General features: G+C 41.3%; 1 protein-coding gene across 1 annotated transcript in view; it reads right to left on the bottom strand.

The window, feature by feature from the left end:
* map3k5 (mitogen-activated protein kinase kinase kinase 5) overlaps positions 1-9429 on the bottom strand; it is a 65984-nt gene extending 56555 nt beyond the window's left edge. The window contains exon 1 of the mRNA XM_080514299.1: positions 8402-9429. Coding sequence (XP_080370425.1) covers positions 8402-8855 — 454 coding nt within the window. The 5' untranslated portion in view covers positions 8856-9429. The remainder of the gene's footprint in view (positions 1-8401) is intronic.
* Between the last annotated feature and the right edge of the window lie 7374 nt (positions 9430-16803).

Here is a 16803-nt window from a genome sequence, read left to right as displayed (position 1 = left end):
AATGTGGCAATGTTCCACAGTGACGTCAGCAGATCACAAGATTTATAGCACTGAAATCTCGCCATAGCAAAGAAACAATCTATCAAAAACAAATGTATTTACTTTTTGTGCTACATTAAAAAAAAAAAAAATTGCAATGGAATGAAATCGAGTGCATATACTCATATATGGCCAAAACCAATTGCCTTTCAGATTAGATAAGTGCAGAAACACAGCAGTAAACACTACAGTCCACATCCACCATTCAATACACAGCTCCAGGAAGATAAACACTGATCAAGGCAGTACAGCTCTATTTTTTATGTCTTGTTTGACCTGGTTAGAAATACTTCCACGGCATTTCTCAAATTTAGAGTCACGGGGGTCCGGGGACTATCTGAACCAACAATGAGATAAGGTGGGAGACAAGACTGGACATATTGCCAGTCCAACATAAGGCAAAACAGACAACCACCTTTTGCCTTCACACCTACAGACATTTGGAGTTCCATATAACACTGGAATGTGAAACCACAGGGCGGACACACGCTTGTCTGCGTTGGCATGATACCCGACTTTGGTCTTATATAAATCAGTACATGTGAAATTGTTATTGCAATACTTAAAAGTGTGTGTAGTGGTCCGTGAAGCACCAGCTGAGTACAGCCTACCGTTTCACCATAAGGACCCGAGTTTGTAGGCTGTGTAGGTTAATAGAGCACTCATTACAATCAATTACATAACTGATTGAGTAACCATGGAGACATAGTGAGGAAACTGCCATAGATGATGTGAGTGAAGCCTTTGGTTTCTACAGCAGCTTTTTTTCCCTGACGGTTATTGAAGAAGGAGGCTCCGAGGCTCCGAGGCTCGTGTTAGTGGAGCAGAGTTCACCGGCAGCTTTTCCCTGGAGCTTGGCCCACGCAGAGGACAGACAGGGTCTTTACACTCCACTGGAAATCATTTCCAACATGAGAGCCTTTTTCCTGCCACCCCCCCCGCCCCCCCCTCTTCGACAGCCTCATGTTGAATTTCTATGCCAGATTTCCAGGAACGGCAGAGGATTGTTGTTGTGTTGCTGCTGCTTCATGAGTCGTATGCAGTCGCATTACAAATGGCATCAACTGCAGCTGCAACTCTAAAGTGGATAAGCCCTATAGAATATGGATGGATATTTGTCTATGGGCGAGGTGGTGTGATATTTTTTACTTGAAATAATTGTTCATCAAACTTTTTCAGCACACAGAAAAAACAAACTTCAACTGAACTCCACATACAACTTGATGCATATGTAACAAAAGACAAATAAAAAGTTATTTTACGAAGTGGTGCAACATCTACAATAAACTCCCAAGTGAGATTCAACTCCATATGAGGCGTAACCCCCCCCGCCACAACAAAATATAAATAATTAGGCTCCCAAAATACAACCCTGGGAAGAGAAAAAAAAACAAAAACGCCCATACAAGCCTTTCAAGAGTGTATTTCTGTCTACAAATACGTCTATTCTCCCAGAGGACAATCTAGGAAATACTAGACAATGGTTATTCAAGTGCCTCAGATGCATTGCCCAGCACAGACATTAATGCCTCATTTATTTTTGGAAATACATGGAGGGGGGTGGTGATGCAGGAAATGAGCCCGACCTGCCAGTTGCACCTCTCCCCTGGCAGACGGGTCCTTTCTACCTCCGCTCCACTTTGTTGCCTTTTTAGACTGAGAGTTTACAAACTGCAGCGCCGTGGCCCCCGAGGGGGAAAATAGCTGAGAACAGAATGTGAATTCATCCACGACAGACGCACACGGTGGGAGAAAACCTGTGCGGCGGTGCAAGTTGCCCCAACATGCCGGCTTTGATGTGCTTCCTGCTTCCTTTTTCTGTGGAGCACAATTGACTGGAACAAGGGGGATTTGTGTCGACGCCAAGCAAACAGTGTTCCAACCTTATCTCAGTTAGTTCACGTGATCATACTGAGGCGGAAGGGTTCGCAAACACGACACTGAAAAGTGGAATAGGTGGGTGTGATTGTCCTAAACAAGAGGCAAAGTTATAAAAAGGTTGTTAACATTATTGCACTTTATAATTTGAAAGCTATCCGAGTTAAGTTACATACATAGGGGTTGAACAATTTTTGGGGGGAATCTAATATGTTTGTCCAGCATAGGTGTGTACTTTAAATACTTCTATTTAGCATTGTTGCAAAAAATGAAAAAAGCACAATGTTGGTGTGATGAAATTATCTTGCTATGCCGCTTCATTTAACTTTTATCAATTAAAATCTTTGTAATTGGAAACAATATCATTGGCATGGTATTGCATTTTATTTGACTTTAGTGGCTTTTTAAAGTCAGCGATGAACAAATTATTATATCGTATTTGTGTTTGATAAAAATGACCAGAATCAAACATGTTTATTGTCTTAAATCTTAAAAATGCCTCTAAATCTAAAGAAAATCCTTGAAGTGCTACATATAATAGTTTAAAAGTTTTCCCAAAACTGATACATGACTGCATACTTATGTCCTATAATATGTGTTATTAAAAAAAAATCAAATCTGTGTTTTTTTTTCTTTAATCAGAGGCGTGAAGCAGATACTTTTTCAGAATTTCAATGACATTTTGGTGTCACAATGCAGCTACACATTGCAAATGAGAAGGTAAAAGGAAAATATAAATCATACTGTGGTGTTTCATAGCAAAATCAATCAAAACAATGATGGTAGCTATGCATGTAAAAAAGCCTCACTACCAAAAGCAGCTGTGAGCTTGTTAGATTAGATAAGAAGAATGTAATAACAGTTGTTCTGCAGATAGAGAGGAGTACATCTCACAGATGCCAGCAGATAAAGAAAATTCTTCAGAAATCCCGGACGCTCCCAGAGACAGCCGCTCCTCATGCAACCTTATCAAAATACTGAAACTGACACCATTCATTTCATCTGCTTGCTTCTGAGGATGCTCACTTTCCACTCCTCCTCCTTTTACCTCAAATGAACCCAGACACATCCTAAAAAGGAGTCTTGATGCAAAGCTGTTCCACCGCCTGTCATCGAGCACTCTGGAGATTTAGCTCAGGGTTTATAATTTACTGTTGGGCACATGAGAATTACCCTTTTAAGACCTGTTGACAAGTCACATGTAAGACTGTCGGTCCTTACTGTTGTTTAGGAAATTCAAAGATAAAAGGGTATAACACTCAAATGCAATGACTGCAAGTCTGAGTGTGTCATTGCTGTTATGTTTTCAATGAAGTGCAGATTGCATTAGAAAAAAAATTAATGAAGGAAGGACAAAATGCCATTTAAAGAGTCTGAGCTGCACTTCCTATTGGGAAATACCAGCATGCATAAAATCCTAGAGAGCTCTGGCCGGAGCCTGCTCCTCTGGAGGGGAAGGCTTTTTTTTTTCTTTTTTCCCCAGATGCCAGCAAAGGCCTGTGAGCCAAGTCCTCCTGACCTTGTGCTCTCTAACCTCTGAAAAGCAGCCAGGCTTGCAGAGTAAACAGAAGTGAGGGTAAACATCTTAGCAAAGGGCCAGTGGATGGGATTTCTGAGCCGCGCTGCCTCCCAGTCAGGAAGCTGTCTGGTGCCGGTGAATCCCAAGGCGCCCTCAACCAGAAGCTGTCAGGTTAAGCTGCACGGTGTTGACAGGAGACATCGTGGGGCTTTACCCACTGAGCAAAGACTACATTCACTCCCTGTCTGGGTCTGCAGTTTGATAGACAGTCGCATCATTAAAGACACAAGGACTTTTTTGTGGTTGATTAAATCAGACGAACTCAATACTTTGCCAATATTAAAATCCACTCAGAAAAGTGTCACACCAGCATCGAGGTCCCAAAACTGCTGACTTCTCATGGAAAAAGACAATAAAAATGGAGAATAATAACACGTTTATTGACCGTTTCCCACTTATTGTGTCAAATTGGTAATTCTCCATTGCACCAGCACAAGAGACCGCCATGATTGGAAAACCTCGGCATTGAGAATCACAGCAAAGAAATGCACATTAAAGGGGCCATATTATCCAAAATTCACTTTCTAATGGTTTTCCAACAGGAAATTCGAACACAGACATGATCCAGTATTCAAATGGATGGAAATCAAGGAAAAGCTGGATTTGGGGCAAATAATCTTTGAATACAAGGTTTTTGGATCAACGAAACCCATTTGAAAGTGTTGAAAAGCTGTATAACATGACCCTTTAAGGCCAGTCAAGATAAGGAAAGAATGATATTTCAGATAATATATTTAGAGAGTAAAGTAAAAGTGTTGGTTTTATTTCCTGTCATTTGCTTTTTTATGGAAGAATGAAATTATAGAACAAGATGACAAATGAGATAACAGATGCTACGGTAATAACATGCAATACTTGTGCCATATTGTTAAGGAACTATGAACAAACACAAATAAAGATGTTCATTTTAGCACTCACACTTATTTTTATTTGCTTGTGCTGAAGCGAGTAATTTCAGGCTGAGTTGTGGGATACAAACCAGTTCAAATGTGCTTCCTCAATGATAAATTCTTGCGTTCACGACTTCCCAGATACAAGAGTGAAAACGTCTCTGTAGTTGCATGGAAAGGATTGAGAGAGAAACACACTGTTATGTAGCCATCAAAAAGTAGGAGACACAAGTGGACAAATGGCCTGAGAGCAATTTGTGGGTTGAATCTGTGCCGCTGGTGGTGCAGTCAAGCTCTCAGCTCAAAACAAGAGCTGAGCAAACACTCAGAGTGAGGCAAAGCGCTCGCTTATTGTTCACAAAGAAGTCATTGTGCTGCCTATAAATCACATGGTAAAGTAGCATAATAATCAACTCGAGAGATACCAGGTTGCATACCACAGCGATGACCCAACACTCCAACCTGCTATGACAGGTGGATCACAAGCCTGTGCAATTGATTCCTGGTGGGAAAAAAAACGAACAAAAAACCCCAACAATGTTAGCTACTGCATTCGGGACAGCGCACGAGGTGTTTTCACACAATGTAACTTCAGTGTGAATTGTCGTGTCGCTCTGACTTCTCTCCTCATCTCCTCAGTCCCAGTTTAACTTCTCATTAGCTGCTGTCAGTTAAAGAGACAGGTTTGCTTACTTTAACTTAAAAATAAATAAATAAATATAACAACAATTTTCTCTATGCCGTGTTCAGATGACAGGGACGCAGCTTACGACTGGTGATTCTGAATGATGCTGAACAAAGTGAGGAATTACTTTTGTGTCTCAAGCACAAGATCAGCCAAAGAAAAACACTTTTAATAAGCGTGAAAGGAAATACCTTTGATAGCTGGTATTTTTGTAAGTCGTAAGCTTGGAGAAGCTTTTCAGTTTGACGGTAACACTACAGTATATGAACTAATATTTGCAGTCAGGTTTCTGTGGATGGTTTTCATGTTTACAATATGAGCCTGTTGCCAATAAGTTAACAATGAAAGTTTACGACTGTTGAGTGGCTCGGCAGAATATGTTGAGTAAAACAGTCAGTAACAAGAGGAAAATCACAGCAGAATGCGGCGGAGAAGTCGGCCAGCAGACGAGCCACATGTGTGAAAGCATGTGGATGTTATCCGAGTCAATGCAGCCATTATGATTTCTCAGCAGGAGGATCGAGGCTGGATTTTAGCTGAAGCGGGAGCTGCGTTACAACGAGCATCAAGCAGGACAGAAGTGGAAGTTCAACTTTACCTTTACTTCACTACAACTTTAGCGTAAACTACATTTCAGAAGGAACAGCAGGAAAAGTGCCGTTGGGTCGTTTTTACTTATCAAGTGCAGTTGATTTTTTTTTTGCTCTGCGGATAACTGACATTAGTGAACAATATTCTGCTTACATAAGGCTATTGGAGTCACTAATTTAATGTAAAGTGCAAATGGACTTCCTGCAAAAGTACCCTTTGAATGAAAATGCATGCATTTGATCACTTTAGATTTGAAATGCATTCATCTTTTAATGGATTTCTTACAAGTTATATTGAATGTAAAAGTGGTACATCACCTTCTTCCTTGTATCTCAATTTTCTTTTAGACTTGTGGGCCACAAAGAAAGCAGACACACTGCATGTCTGATATAGTTGTTTTTTTTTTCTCCTTTAACTGGCTTTTATCAGTCAATAGCACCGTGATAACGCTGAGACGCTCTGAGGAAACGACAGCTGATCGATGTATGACGCCAGATCTGATGACTCTGATGTGAGCTTGTGTTCAACAAGGTGCAGTCCATAGCGATAAGAGACAGTTCCTGCTGACAAAGTTTAGCATCGACATTTTTTCTGCCAGGTTCCTTTGTACCATGGCCACCAGGACATCGCACTCCGACACCCTGAAGCCAAATTCCCCCTTTTGTTCACCACATCATGTGAGGATGACACTCGCATGACTTAGCTCCAGTTTCTCGCCACGTCTGGATCTTTAAAATCCTGCGGCCACACAAAAAAGAGACCCAACAAGCCTTCAGCTTGACTCAATTTATTGTTCAAAGTTTTCTGTTATCTGGCCTTCATCTCTGCTACATGCAGGAAAAGGATGAATAGTGTGTCTGAACAGATATGGCAGCACGTTTCTGGGAAAATGCTGCCGCTTTCCCATGAGTATTGTGAGAAAAATTCCACAGAAGTTCAGAGGAAGAAGACCAAACATAATACGGGGAACTTGATGTGTTTGCACAACTAGTGATACGAGAAGCAAAGAGCCAGTCTCATGTGAAACAGACACTGCAAATGCATATTTTTAGTTAAAGCAAAGCTTTTGATAGTTCAACTCGCTCTGGGCTACTGCATTTAACGCATTTATGTGAATTATTCATATTTGGACATCTGGACTCCAACTTCCCTCTATGTACTTATAGTGACATTTCAATGCAAATGATACATGACAAACACATTGATCATCGGCATAAGTAGAGATCATCACACAAGACTTGTCTATTTTTTAACACTTATTTTGTTAAAATTAGGATCACAAGGTGCCGGAGCTGATCCCAGAGGACGATGAATGAAGCAGAAGATCCCTTCCTGCACAGATCATCAGTCCAACACAAGGCAAACAGAGAGACAATCACACACTTATTTGGAAGAAGTTGCAAAAGAGTGGCACTGTGCCAAATATACATCTAAAAAAAAGCAGCAGTTTGCATTACATGTTAATGACACTGTCTATGAGCTGAAACAACAAAATGATGATTTTAACATTTAGAAAAAAAAATCTTTTAGTATTTCAGGACTTAACTGAGCAATCAGGCCAAGGAGTACCTGCTGCAAAAATGTAGCTACTGTGAAGTCATCCTACTTTAAAATGTTTTTTCAGCAGCTGAGACAACAATTTAGATTTCCTTCTGGTTTGTCCCCCAGGACTTTCTGCTTTTGGTTAAGCCTGTTCATTTCGATCTTCTTGCAATGAAACAGAGAAAGTAAGAGTATTTTCCACCCGGAGTTCTTTGAACCGTTGTGTTGTGGACACTCGCGCAGCCTTTTGGCTGAGATACTGTTCAAAAAGGGCTTCGTCAGCAGCTGAGAGAGTCTGTGCCAGGAATATTTATGCAGTATCTGCAGAGTAAATCCTCATATCAAGTATGTCAGTCTAGTCCAGTGCATCACAGCTGCTTTTTTATTTGATTAAAAAAACAACATAAAAAGGGTTTTTCATGGCTCATTGTGCAACTGTACATTTCCAGCAGGATGAGGCCTAAGCTACTACATATACAGCATGAAAATAGCTGGAAAGTGATTTTTTTTTTCTTGGGGGTTGATGTTTGGTTCTCTACTAGTAAATTCCAGTGGAAAGTTCAGCCTCATGGTTTAAACCATCACACTGCCGCAAGATACTGGAAGCGCACAATGGCAGGGGAGAAACGGTGTTTTGGGAATATATACAGAACAATAACCCCCCCCCCCCCCCCCCCCCCCCCACACACACACACACACACACACACACATGCTTGTGGAGCGAATAAAAAAAAACGGTGGTATCTTTATCCAATGAGTTCCAGCTTTGAGAGCGCAGTGTGGAAATAACCGACATGCAGGCTGCCTTCTCAAGCCCTGACAAGCAGAGTGTTGTGTTTAGGAAGCCCAGAGCAACCTGTTTCCAGGAACAGTGGTACTGCAGCAAATGTGACTTTTGACCCCTGAGAGTGATTTAAAGAGGAGCTAAGCATTCCTGTGCCATGCAATCGTGAAGTGAATACACTGCAGGTCTGCAGATATTGCAGCTGTCTAATCATTATAATGGGCAGCAAAGCTTAAATTAAATGAAATCAATCCAGACTATTGACCTAAGAATGCAAACTGGAAGCATTCAAGGCTAACATGGCCCATTTAAGATGAGTAATTACTTTCATAAAGCTGCAAGTCTTTCTATTTCCTCCTGAATGTGATTGCATTGAGGCAGTTTGGAAGTTTCTGAAGTGTTGTCGAGCTTACCGGCGTTGTAGAAACTGTCCAGCACTGTTGTCTCCCCAAAGTCCAGCTTGCCAAAGTTGACAGTCTCCAGCCTGCTGCCCACCGTGTCGCAGGCATCCTTCAGACACTGCAGGGCCATGCTCTCTGCGTCTACGTTCTGCAGGCTCGCCTCTCCGTTCACCACGTACGCCACCGTCACCGGCCTGCTCTTGCTGGACTTACCGGTGGACAGCAAGCCTCCGCCGTCCATGGGACAGCTCCCGGAGGGCGAGCAGAGACCCCCGCCACCGAGCACCGAGTCCTGCCAGAAAGTCCCGGCAGCCGGGATTCCGCAAGAGCCCCCGCCACCACCTCCACCTCCACCAAATCCAACACCACTATTACTGCTGGCATTTCCCCCACTGAGTGTCTCTCTGTCGGGACAGGCGCCAAAGCAAGGCACCGGCAAGGAAATCCCGTCCTGGTCCTGACTCATCTCGTTTCAAGTGCTACTCACTGTCTTACAGTGTGGGTTGCGATGAGCGGCTGCTCCTCCAGCAGCTCCTCCATGGAGCACCAGCGTTTACGCACGGCGCGCGCCCGTGGAGCCTTCGCGCAGGCTCGACATGTCAACCTCGCTGCGTTTCCGAGAAGGTAAACAGTCTGTTAGAGGCGCAACTCCGCATCATGCTGCATGCTCTGCACGCTCAGAACGAAAACCCTGGAGATCTCCGACGGATCGGCTGAAGCGGATTGGCTGAAGTCACGACAGCACGCAGCGAGGAGAGAAAACACGGCGTGAAAAAAACAAAACAAAAAACAAAAAAACCCCTCCAAATCCGCGCATTCCGCCTCTGCTCTCACTACAAGCCCCGCATTACTTCTCAAAGTTGAGCGACGCCGCCCCGGTTGTGAGCGCAGAAACGCCCACAATGATCGCGAATGTCCCAGTGAGTTGAAGTTCAAGCGCAGTTGAATCCTCGCATCGGCGCGTCGTTTGGTGGACGGAGGGACCGCAGCGCAGCGCAGCGCAGCGCGCAAGCATCGAAGGCTTTTCCTTCATGTGCAGACGACCCTGCCCAGTTTCCACTGTTATCTTCACCGTCCAGACTCACGCACTGGGCGGAGAGTCAACACAGGGAGCCTGCCGGAGCTGGGCGGAGACACCAACACCAAATGTGGAGTTGCGCGCTTCCAAGTAAAGGAGCAGTTCAACCAAGTAGAAAGATCAACCAGTTGCCGGTCATCTCCAGCCAACTAATTATTCAAAATCAGAAAGGGACAATTTAATGGCACACATGCCGAATATAAACATAGTTGTTGAAATCAAGAGACGGATTAACGTCAAGAGAAAACTTGGATTCATCGAGCATTAATCTCTATTTCTAACGAATCTTGTTTTGTTGTGAGCTGGAAGGATGACATAACATTGTATTCATCGAATAAAAAAAAAAAAAAGGAAATCTGCAGTGTCACATAAAGCTACCGTTCCAGCATAAAGGTGCATCAAAATCATACTCAGCTTCGTATTTATCGACCCAAGCATTACAGTGCATTCACTTTACGATGAAATGGCTAAATTAACGTACATAGACTATTTAAATAATGAATTTCCTGTTGAAACCTGAGAAACCCCCTGGTTTGGTTTTTATTTCACTGATGCTCTCTTGTGGTAAAATACCCACATTACAAGGGAAGTTATGAAGGTATGGAGTATAAATCTTGAATGGTTACAGTATGTGCGGGGTCAATTTGCGTTTTAGTTCATAAATACAAACAGCATTATTAAAACGAATTTGTTTTGGATTGCCTACTTATAGAAAGACATTTAATTCGAACAGATACACATCATGGCCATAAATGGGAAGCTTCATATTGGTAGGGGACCACAAAAATATCAACCAGAGGGTCAAATTGTAACAGACTATTTAACAAAGAATAGATGTAAATTACATGAATGAAACTGCAGGTTTTTGATCATTCCAACCTTTTGATGTGTAGTATTTATGACATTTCTACCATTGGTTCTGTGTTGAAATGGGGGTTAGTTAATCTTCTTCATTGCATCACTATATACTTGTAAAAGATCTCACAGGCCACAAAAAAAGGCAGAAAAGGAACGCATGCTACTATCTCCTCTTTTATGTTGTTGCAAAGAAAAATTAATATACAAACTGTGGCCTGGAATCTAGAATATAAAAACTATATATATTTGAAAAACTTGACAAGATTGCTGGCAGATACAATTAGTTCCTAACTTAAATATTGTATAGAAATACTCAAAGTCCAGCAGTATTCAACAACTATCAAGAAATTGAAAGAAAATAATAACTGTGTTTGATGTCGCCATCAACAAATAACTTGTTTATTGTTAAATTACTGGTTGGATGGATAGATAGATAGCTGCTTTCGGAGGCTAACTGTCAGAATTATTTACCATCATGTCAGACAAAATATACTTCCAGGTTTATGTAATTCAAGGTAACTTTGATAAATACTATATAAAGCAATTTAAACGGCCACTTTCCGTCTCGACTTGGGTCAAATGATGGCGCAGCTGTATGAGGAATGACCCCGGCTTGGTTCCAAATTGTAAACACAGTATCTTTGAGGTGAGGCACAGTGTGGGAACATCACAGTGTCAAGCATATTAATAAAATTCAAAGAGAATGTGATACTACTGTATAAATGCAAAGTTCGTCATAAGTTCAGGAATACAGCAGGTTGACTCCAAGCATGGAAACAAATCCACTCAAAAAATGTCAAGAATAGAAACATGACATTTTAAAGTGGCCTCATCAAATCCCAGACATGAATCTAAAAAGATGCTTTCAAAAGAGCCGCAAATATTGACAATGTGGCTGAGATGAAGCAGCTCTGCAAAAGAAAAAAGAATCTTAACACCGTTCAACTTTATTGAGGTTTCTTTCTACTATAGGGTCAACAAGGCATTAAGTTCCTGATCCATTTAATTCTTCAAGATGGGCAGTGAATAACTGCATCAAACAAAGGCTTTAAATATCATAATTATTTGTGAAGTATCAAGTATCAAGCTAAGCACGATGCTTCCGTCTGTACTGGTGACGAGATGGAGTTTAGATCATATTCAAGACTATGATAACGTAAATAGTTCTGTGCATTTATTTACACTTCATATCTAAATTTTATACATTTTATTTGTTAAATATGCAAAATATGAAGTGCTATCATCTCAAACTTCCATTATTTCAAATAAAAAACATGAAATGAGTTCATACGTTTCTACAGGTTCATGGTAATCTAATTTAGATGGGCTTTGTGGTGTATGATATTGGACATGATATAGATTCATTACATTGCACGTTTGATCTCTAGGGAAACATTATTGAATTGAATTCGGATTGTGAAAGAAAAAAAAGAAGCAATAAACCAGTTACAGTCGAGTTGCTGTTTACCTGGCAGCCACTAGATGTCCCACATTGCCCATTTTTGAATTTTCCCACAGCAGACTTCAGTTCGGAGTGAAAATCCTGCCAAACCAAACACATCCACAGGGCTGTGTTATTACTTTAAACACATCTGTCTGTTCTTCATCATTTAGCTGTGGGCAAATTACACATCATACCAGCCATTTATGCATCACCATGCCTCTCACTGACACTCAAATCAAGAGAAGTGAGGTGAAATTACTGAATCAAATTACTGCTCATTGAATATAATGAAAATGTAGTTTTTATTCACTCGCTTGTTCCCATTTGCATCTTTTTCTTCCTCCTGTTTTCCCCTCACTCGTTCAGTCGCATAAGCTCACATATTTGTATATGTCTGATCTTAACTGCACTTTAACCTCCACTTCTCGAAGAAAACGGTTAACAACAAAAGATGTGACAATACGAAACAAACATAATGAAGATGAAATGTAGATGTATATACAAAAACAAACAAACAAAAAAAAAAACAAGATGATGGACACCAACAGTTGTCTTTTTCAGCTCATGCTGCTTTACACATCTGGCTGACAGAGCTGCTGACCTGCTCATCTTCTGCATCCTGCAGATGAGCCTCAGTATAAGAGTCCTGCTGCAGGCACTCGGTTTTTCCAGTGACAACGAGCTCTCCATATTAAAGACACCTCGGAATGCTTTCAGATTGTGGAAATTGAAACCGAATTAGTTTAGTTAGTTTAGATATTTTAATGTCTCCATGTCTCATGCCTCTAATTATCATTATCCAAAGTGTCCAAATACAAATATGATACTGTATGATGTGTAATGATACCTCAGAGTTTGAAACAGCGTGGGAGTATGGAAGCAAAAATACTCAATATACTTTGCTGAATGGTCACTATTATGTCATTTCCATTCATCTACTATCTACTGTCACTTTGAGGACTTTATTCTGAAAGGGAATCACATGGGCTGCATCATTTTCTCGCTGACACACACACACACACACACACACACACACACACACACACACACACACACACACACACACACACACACACACACACACACACACACACACACACACACACACACACACACACACACACACACACACACACACTACAGGCAATTTAACCTATTAACCTAACATGCATGTTGTCTGACTGGAGGAGGAAAGTGGAGCAGAAAAGGAGAAACACAAAGTCTGCAAAACCAGTGCAGCAGTAATTCATTTATTATCACACTTAAATGTTGCAGCTGGTACACAGGAAGAATATTTCACATGGTGATGGCTGTGGCCCCTTAAACAGTGTATGTATTGAGATGATGACATCATAGATCCATCCATCCAGGACACCAGTCCACCACAGGGCAAACGCACACTCACATTCTCACATAGGGGCAATTTGACGTGACCAAACTGTGTTTTTGGGCCGTGAGAGAGAACCAGACTTGCTGGTTGAATCTCCCACATAGAGAGAACATGCAAACTCCACACAGAAAGGCCCGGCCAGTATTTAAACCCATGATATTCTTGCTGTGAGACGAGAATACAAACTACTGCCCCATCTTAAGTGTTCTTTTTAAATTTAAACTGAGATCTAAATAGTTTTAAATACTATGATTTTTAATTGCAGCGATTTAAGTTTTAAGCTAACGATTATTGAATATATTCCAGATGAAATGATAAGAGTGAAGTGTGTTTGTCTGAAACCCTCAGGGTTTTTTTTAATAGGCAGTGTTCACTAAGAATTTCTTCCACATAAACATAATTTTAGTCACTGACCATAGATTGCTCTGATTGCAACGCTTTATAAAAGCGCTAAAATTTAAAACCCTTCTTTACGATAAGTATTTTTGTTCATTAAATAATTCACTGTTAATAGCTCCCTCTTTAAAATTTAAGACTAAACAATCTTCTACTGTTCATTTGGAGTTTGTTTAAAACCTGGTTTGCTTATATGTGATTGATAGTGGCGATTACCAAGAAGCACAAGACAAGAAAAGCACTGCTGTGTGAGTTTTTTTATTTTAAATTTTTTTGTCATACTGGTGAATTCTGATTGGTTGAAGAAACTATGTGACATCACCTGTTTCCAATGGAGCCACTTCACAGTCCAGCTCAGTCAGAAGTGCACAGACAAAAACACAAAGACTCAAATTGCAGCTGACAATTTAATTGTTTAAATAACAATAACAATAACAATAACAATAACAATAACAATAAAATATTGACATCTTTTCAATTAATGAAGTTGTTTTTGATAAATAAAAATCAACAAATTAAAGGCAATTTTGCTCGCTATTTTACTATTTTGCTATTTTGCTCACCTTGATTATAAATACAAACTCTGCTTTGAGGTTTTTTGTTTTTTTTGTAAAAGATGGTATAAGCTCTACCAGTGTTTCTTGACCTTGATTCTGCAGTGCGCCCTGCAGGAACCTGTCACATTCAAGGCTTCAACAGAAAAGTACATGGCAGTCTCCCCGGCCTTTAAAGAATGCATTTTCTCATAATGAACTTTGCTCAATTGATAAAACCTGAACCACAGTGTCAATAGCACATCGAATGTAAAATTGCATTTGGGTGTGATAAATGTGAATGATTTGTTTTCATTGCTGTAAATGTCCCACTCCGTAACACAAAGCCGTATGTGTCAGAGTTAATCGTGAAATACAGATAAGTGTGGCTTTAGAGAACTAATTAACTTTTTTCTCACTAACCCAACAGGTGTGATTGTGCGGTGAGGGGTGCTTCAGACCTACAATGAATGGTGGAGAGCGCGGTAATGCAATGCATTTTAAGCTGGCATTAAGTCATTCTTTAATCATGACCTTGTTAGGCTCCTTTCCAGCAAGACCTTGTTAGATAAAAATGCACATAATGACCTTTCCTATAAATGTCAAGTACAATTTGTGATTGCCAAATGAGTGTGCTGCTGCATATAAAGTCCTTGAGTGGAAAATGTTTTGGGTCTTTTCTTCCCCAAAATGAATGTGATGTCATTGAAAGTGTAAATTCCTACACGGGTTGAATCAAAATGAGACACAAATAAAATATGGGATTGAGTAATTTGTGAAGTTTGTAAATGTGTGAATGTAGTTAACCATCAATATGCCATCCATGCTGTAGCCTGCAAATAAAGCTTTCTATTCTGCCCTGCCACAGACCATGAAATAGTCACTCAGCTCTGAAATGGAGAGAATCACTCACATGGAGAAACAGCGAGAAGTTCAGTTAGTTCTGCAGTGCAGGTAGGAGATAGATACTTGGAGGCACAGACTTATTGCTGCCCTCCATAGATATCTGCCAAAGTCTACACAAACATTAGAGGGAAACGGGGAAACAAAATTACAGAAATCTGCTAAGTTTGACAAATGGTTGGCCCGGCTCCGCCACCAGCTATTAGCCTGCAATGATTAATAAGTGAGAAAATAATTGCACTTCATTGAGATTGATGACGCCCCATTTAACCTCCCCACTCATCCTGGCTGCGCCACAGAGCAACGAGATGAGCCTCGGACACACTGCTGCTCTGCCGGCCTCATTGGCATCTCACACACAACACACACACACACACACACACACACACACACACACACACACACACACACACACACACACACACACACACACACACACACACACACACACACACACACACACACACACACACACACACACACGGTCTGTAATGATCCTATGGGGCATTTCTGAAGAGCCTGGCGGGGCTCTGATCATAAGTTCATTGCTAGTAAGTGAAAAACAATGATCTCGGCGCTGGGAGGCCTGTGGAGACCTCTCCCTCCACCAATATAGGCACGTTTAAGTAAAACACCATGGGGAATTAATGATGGCGTCGTCGCCATTAACTCCTATGCTAACGAGTTTGTGAGCTTTGGCCCTCTTGTTTGACACATCTCTCGCGTGTGCGCTCGTCTGCAGGAGAGGTTGTGCTGGAGAATCGTGTCAGTACAAAGTCCCACGTACTCGGTGTGTTTGAATGCAATTTCACAGATAAAAGAATGCAAACAAAACGGCAGTGATCAGACGAGGCGCTAGGAGTGGCACGGCGCCTTATCCTCTCAGCCTGCAAAGAGACATGGCCAAGGTTATTAAAGAAGGATGTAGCAGAGCAAGATGGCCGCTGTTGTGACCAGAGGCGGTGTGGAGAGATAAATGGTTGACCCAGCCTGGTGTCAGGTTAGGATTGATGCCACTATCAGCCCCACTGCTTTCCCAATGATTTTCTCAAATCTCTGATAGAGTGTGTTATCTAGTTACTGGCATGAGGGCAACGGCCTGCAGGCACAGAGAAGGTCAATCTATGAGGACAATCTTTGTTGGACTAAATGAGAAAAAAGACCCCACAAAAAAGAATAAAAAGCAGCTGCTAGGTCTCTGGGATAAGATAAGCCAAATTACTTCTCTTTAGTAGGATAGGCCTCAGGCAAAACATCAAAAAAAAAAAAAATTAAGTGAGGCTGGTGTGCTCTATAACTTCAATGTTGTAGATTTCACCTGGAACCTCTGCTTCCTTGAACTAATGTTGATTCGGAGGCAGCACCTTGAGGAATGGGCTGGACAGGTTTGTATTTATCTGCTGTTTAATCTGCATCCGCCTAATAAATCTCCTTAACAGGCAAAACGATGGAATTTCCATAATATATAATAGCAGTCAGCAGTGTAAACCAACTCGCAGACCATCAAACTTGTCCATAATATCACTCCATCACCCTCCTCCTCCTCAGTCTTTTCGAATCTGGGGGAAAGAGTTTGACTAATAGGTTGTAATTTGCCGGCCAAGGTCTTGATCAATAATTCTGTGTCAATAATGATGGAGAGGTCTGTGTGAGGGGAAATGATTCCACTCATTGTCTGAGAAAAATGAAGGCGTGGACGTCACCCCGGGCCGTAGGTAGATGTCCACAGGTGCTCCGTTAGTATGATGGTTGAGTTGATGAGTGAGAAGACAAATAACGCACACGTGGCCTCTCACAAAGTGCACTGTCTCT

The sequence above is a fragment of the Blennius ocellaris genome (assembly GCF_963422515.1).
Source record: "Blennius ocellaris genome assembly, chromosome: 18".
In the NCBI taxonomy this organism is placed as follows: Eukaryota; Metazoa; Chordata; class Actinopteri; order Blenniiformes; family Blenniidae; genus Blennius; species Blennius ocellaris.
Note: the sequence above shows the minus strand (reverse complement) of the source record. Positions and strands in the feature narration are given on the sequence as shown.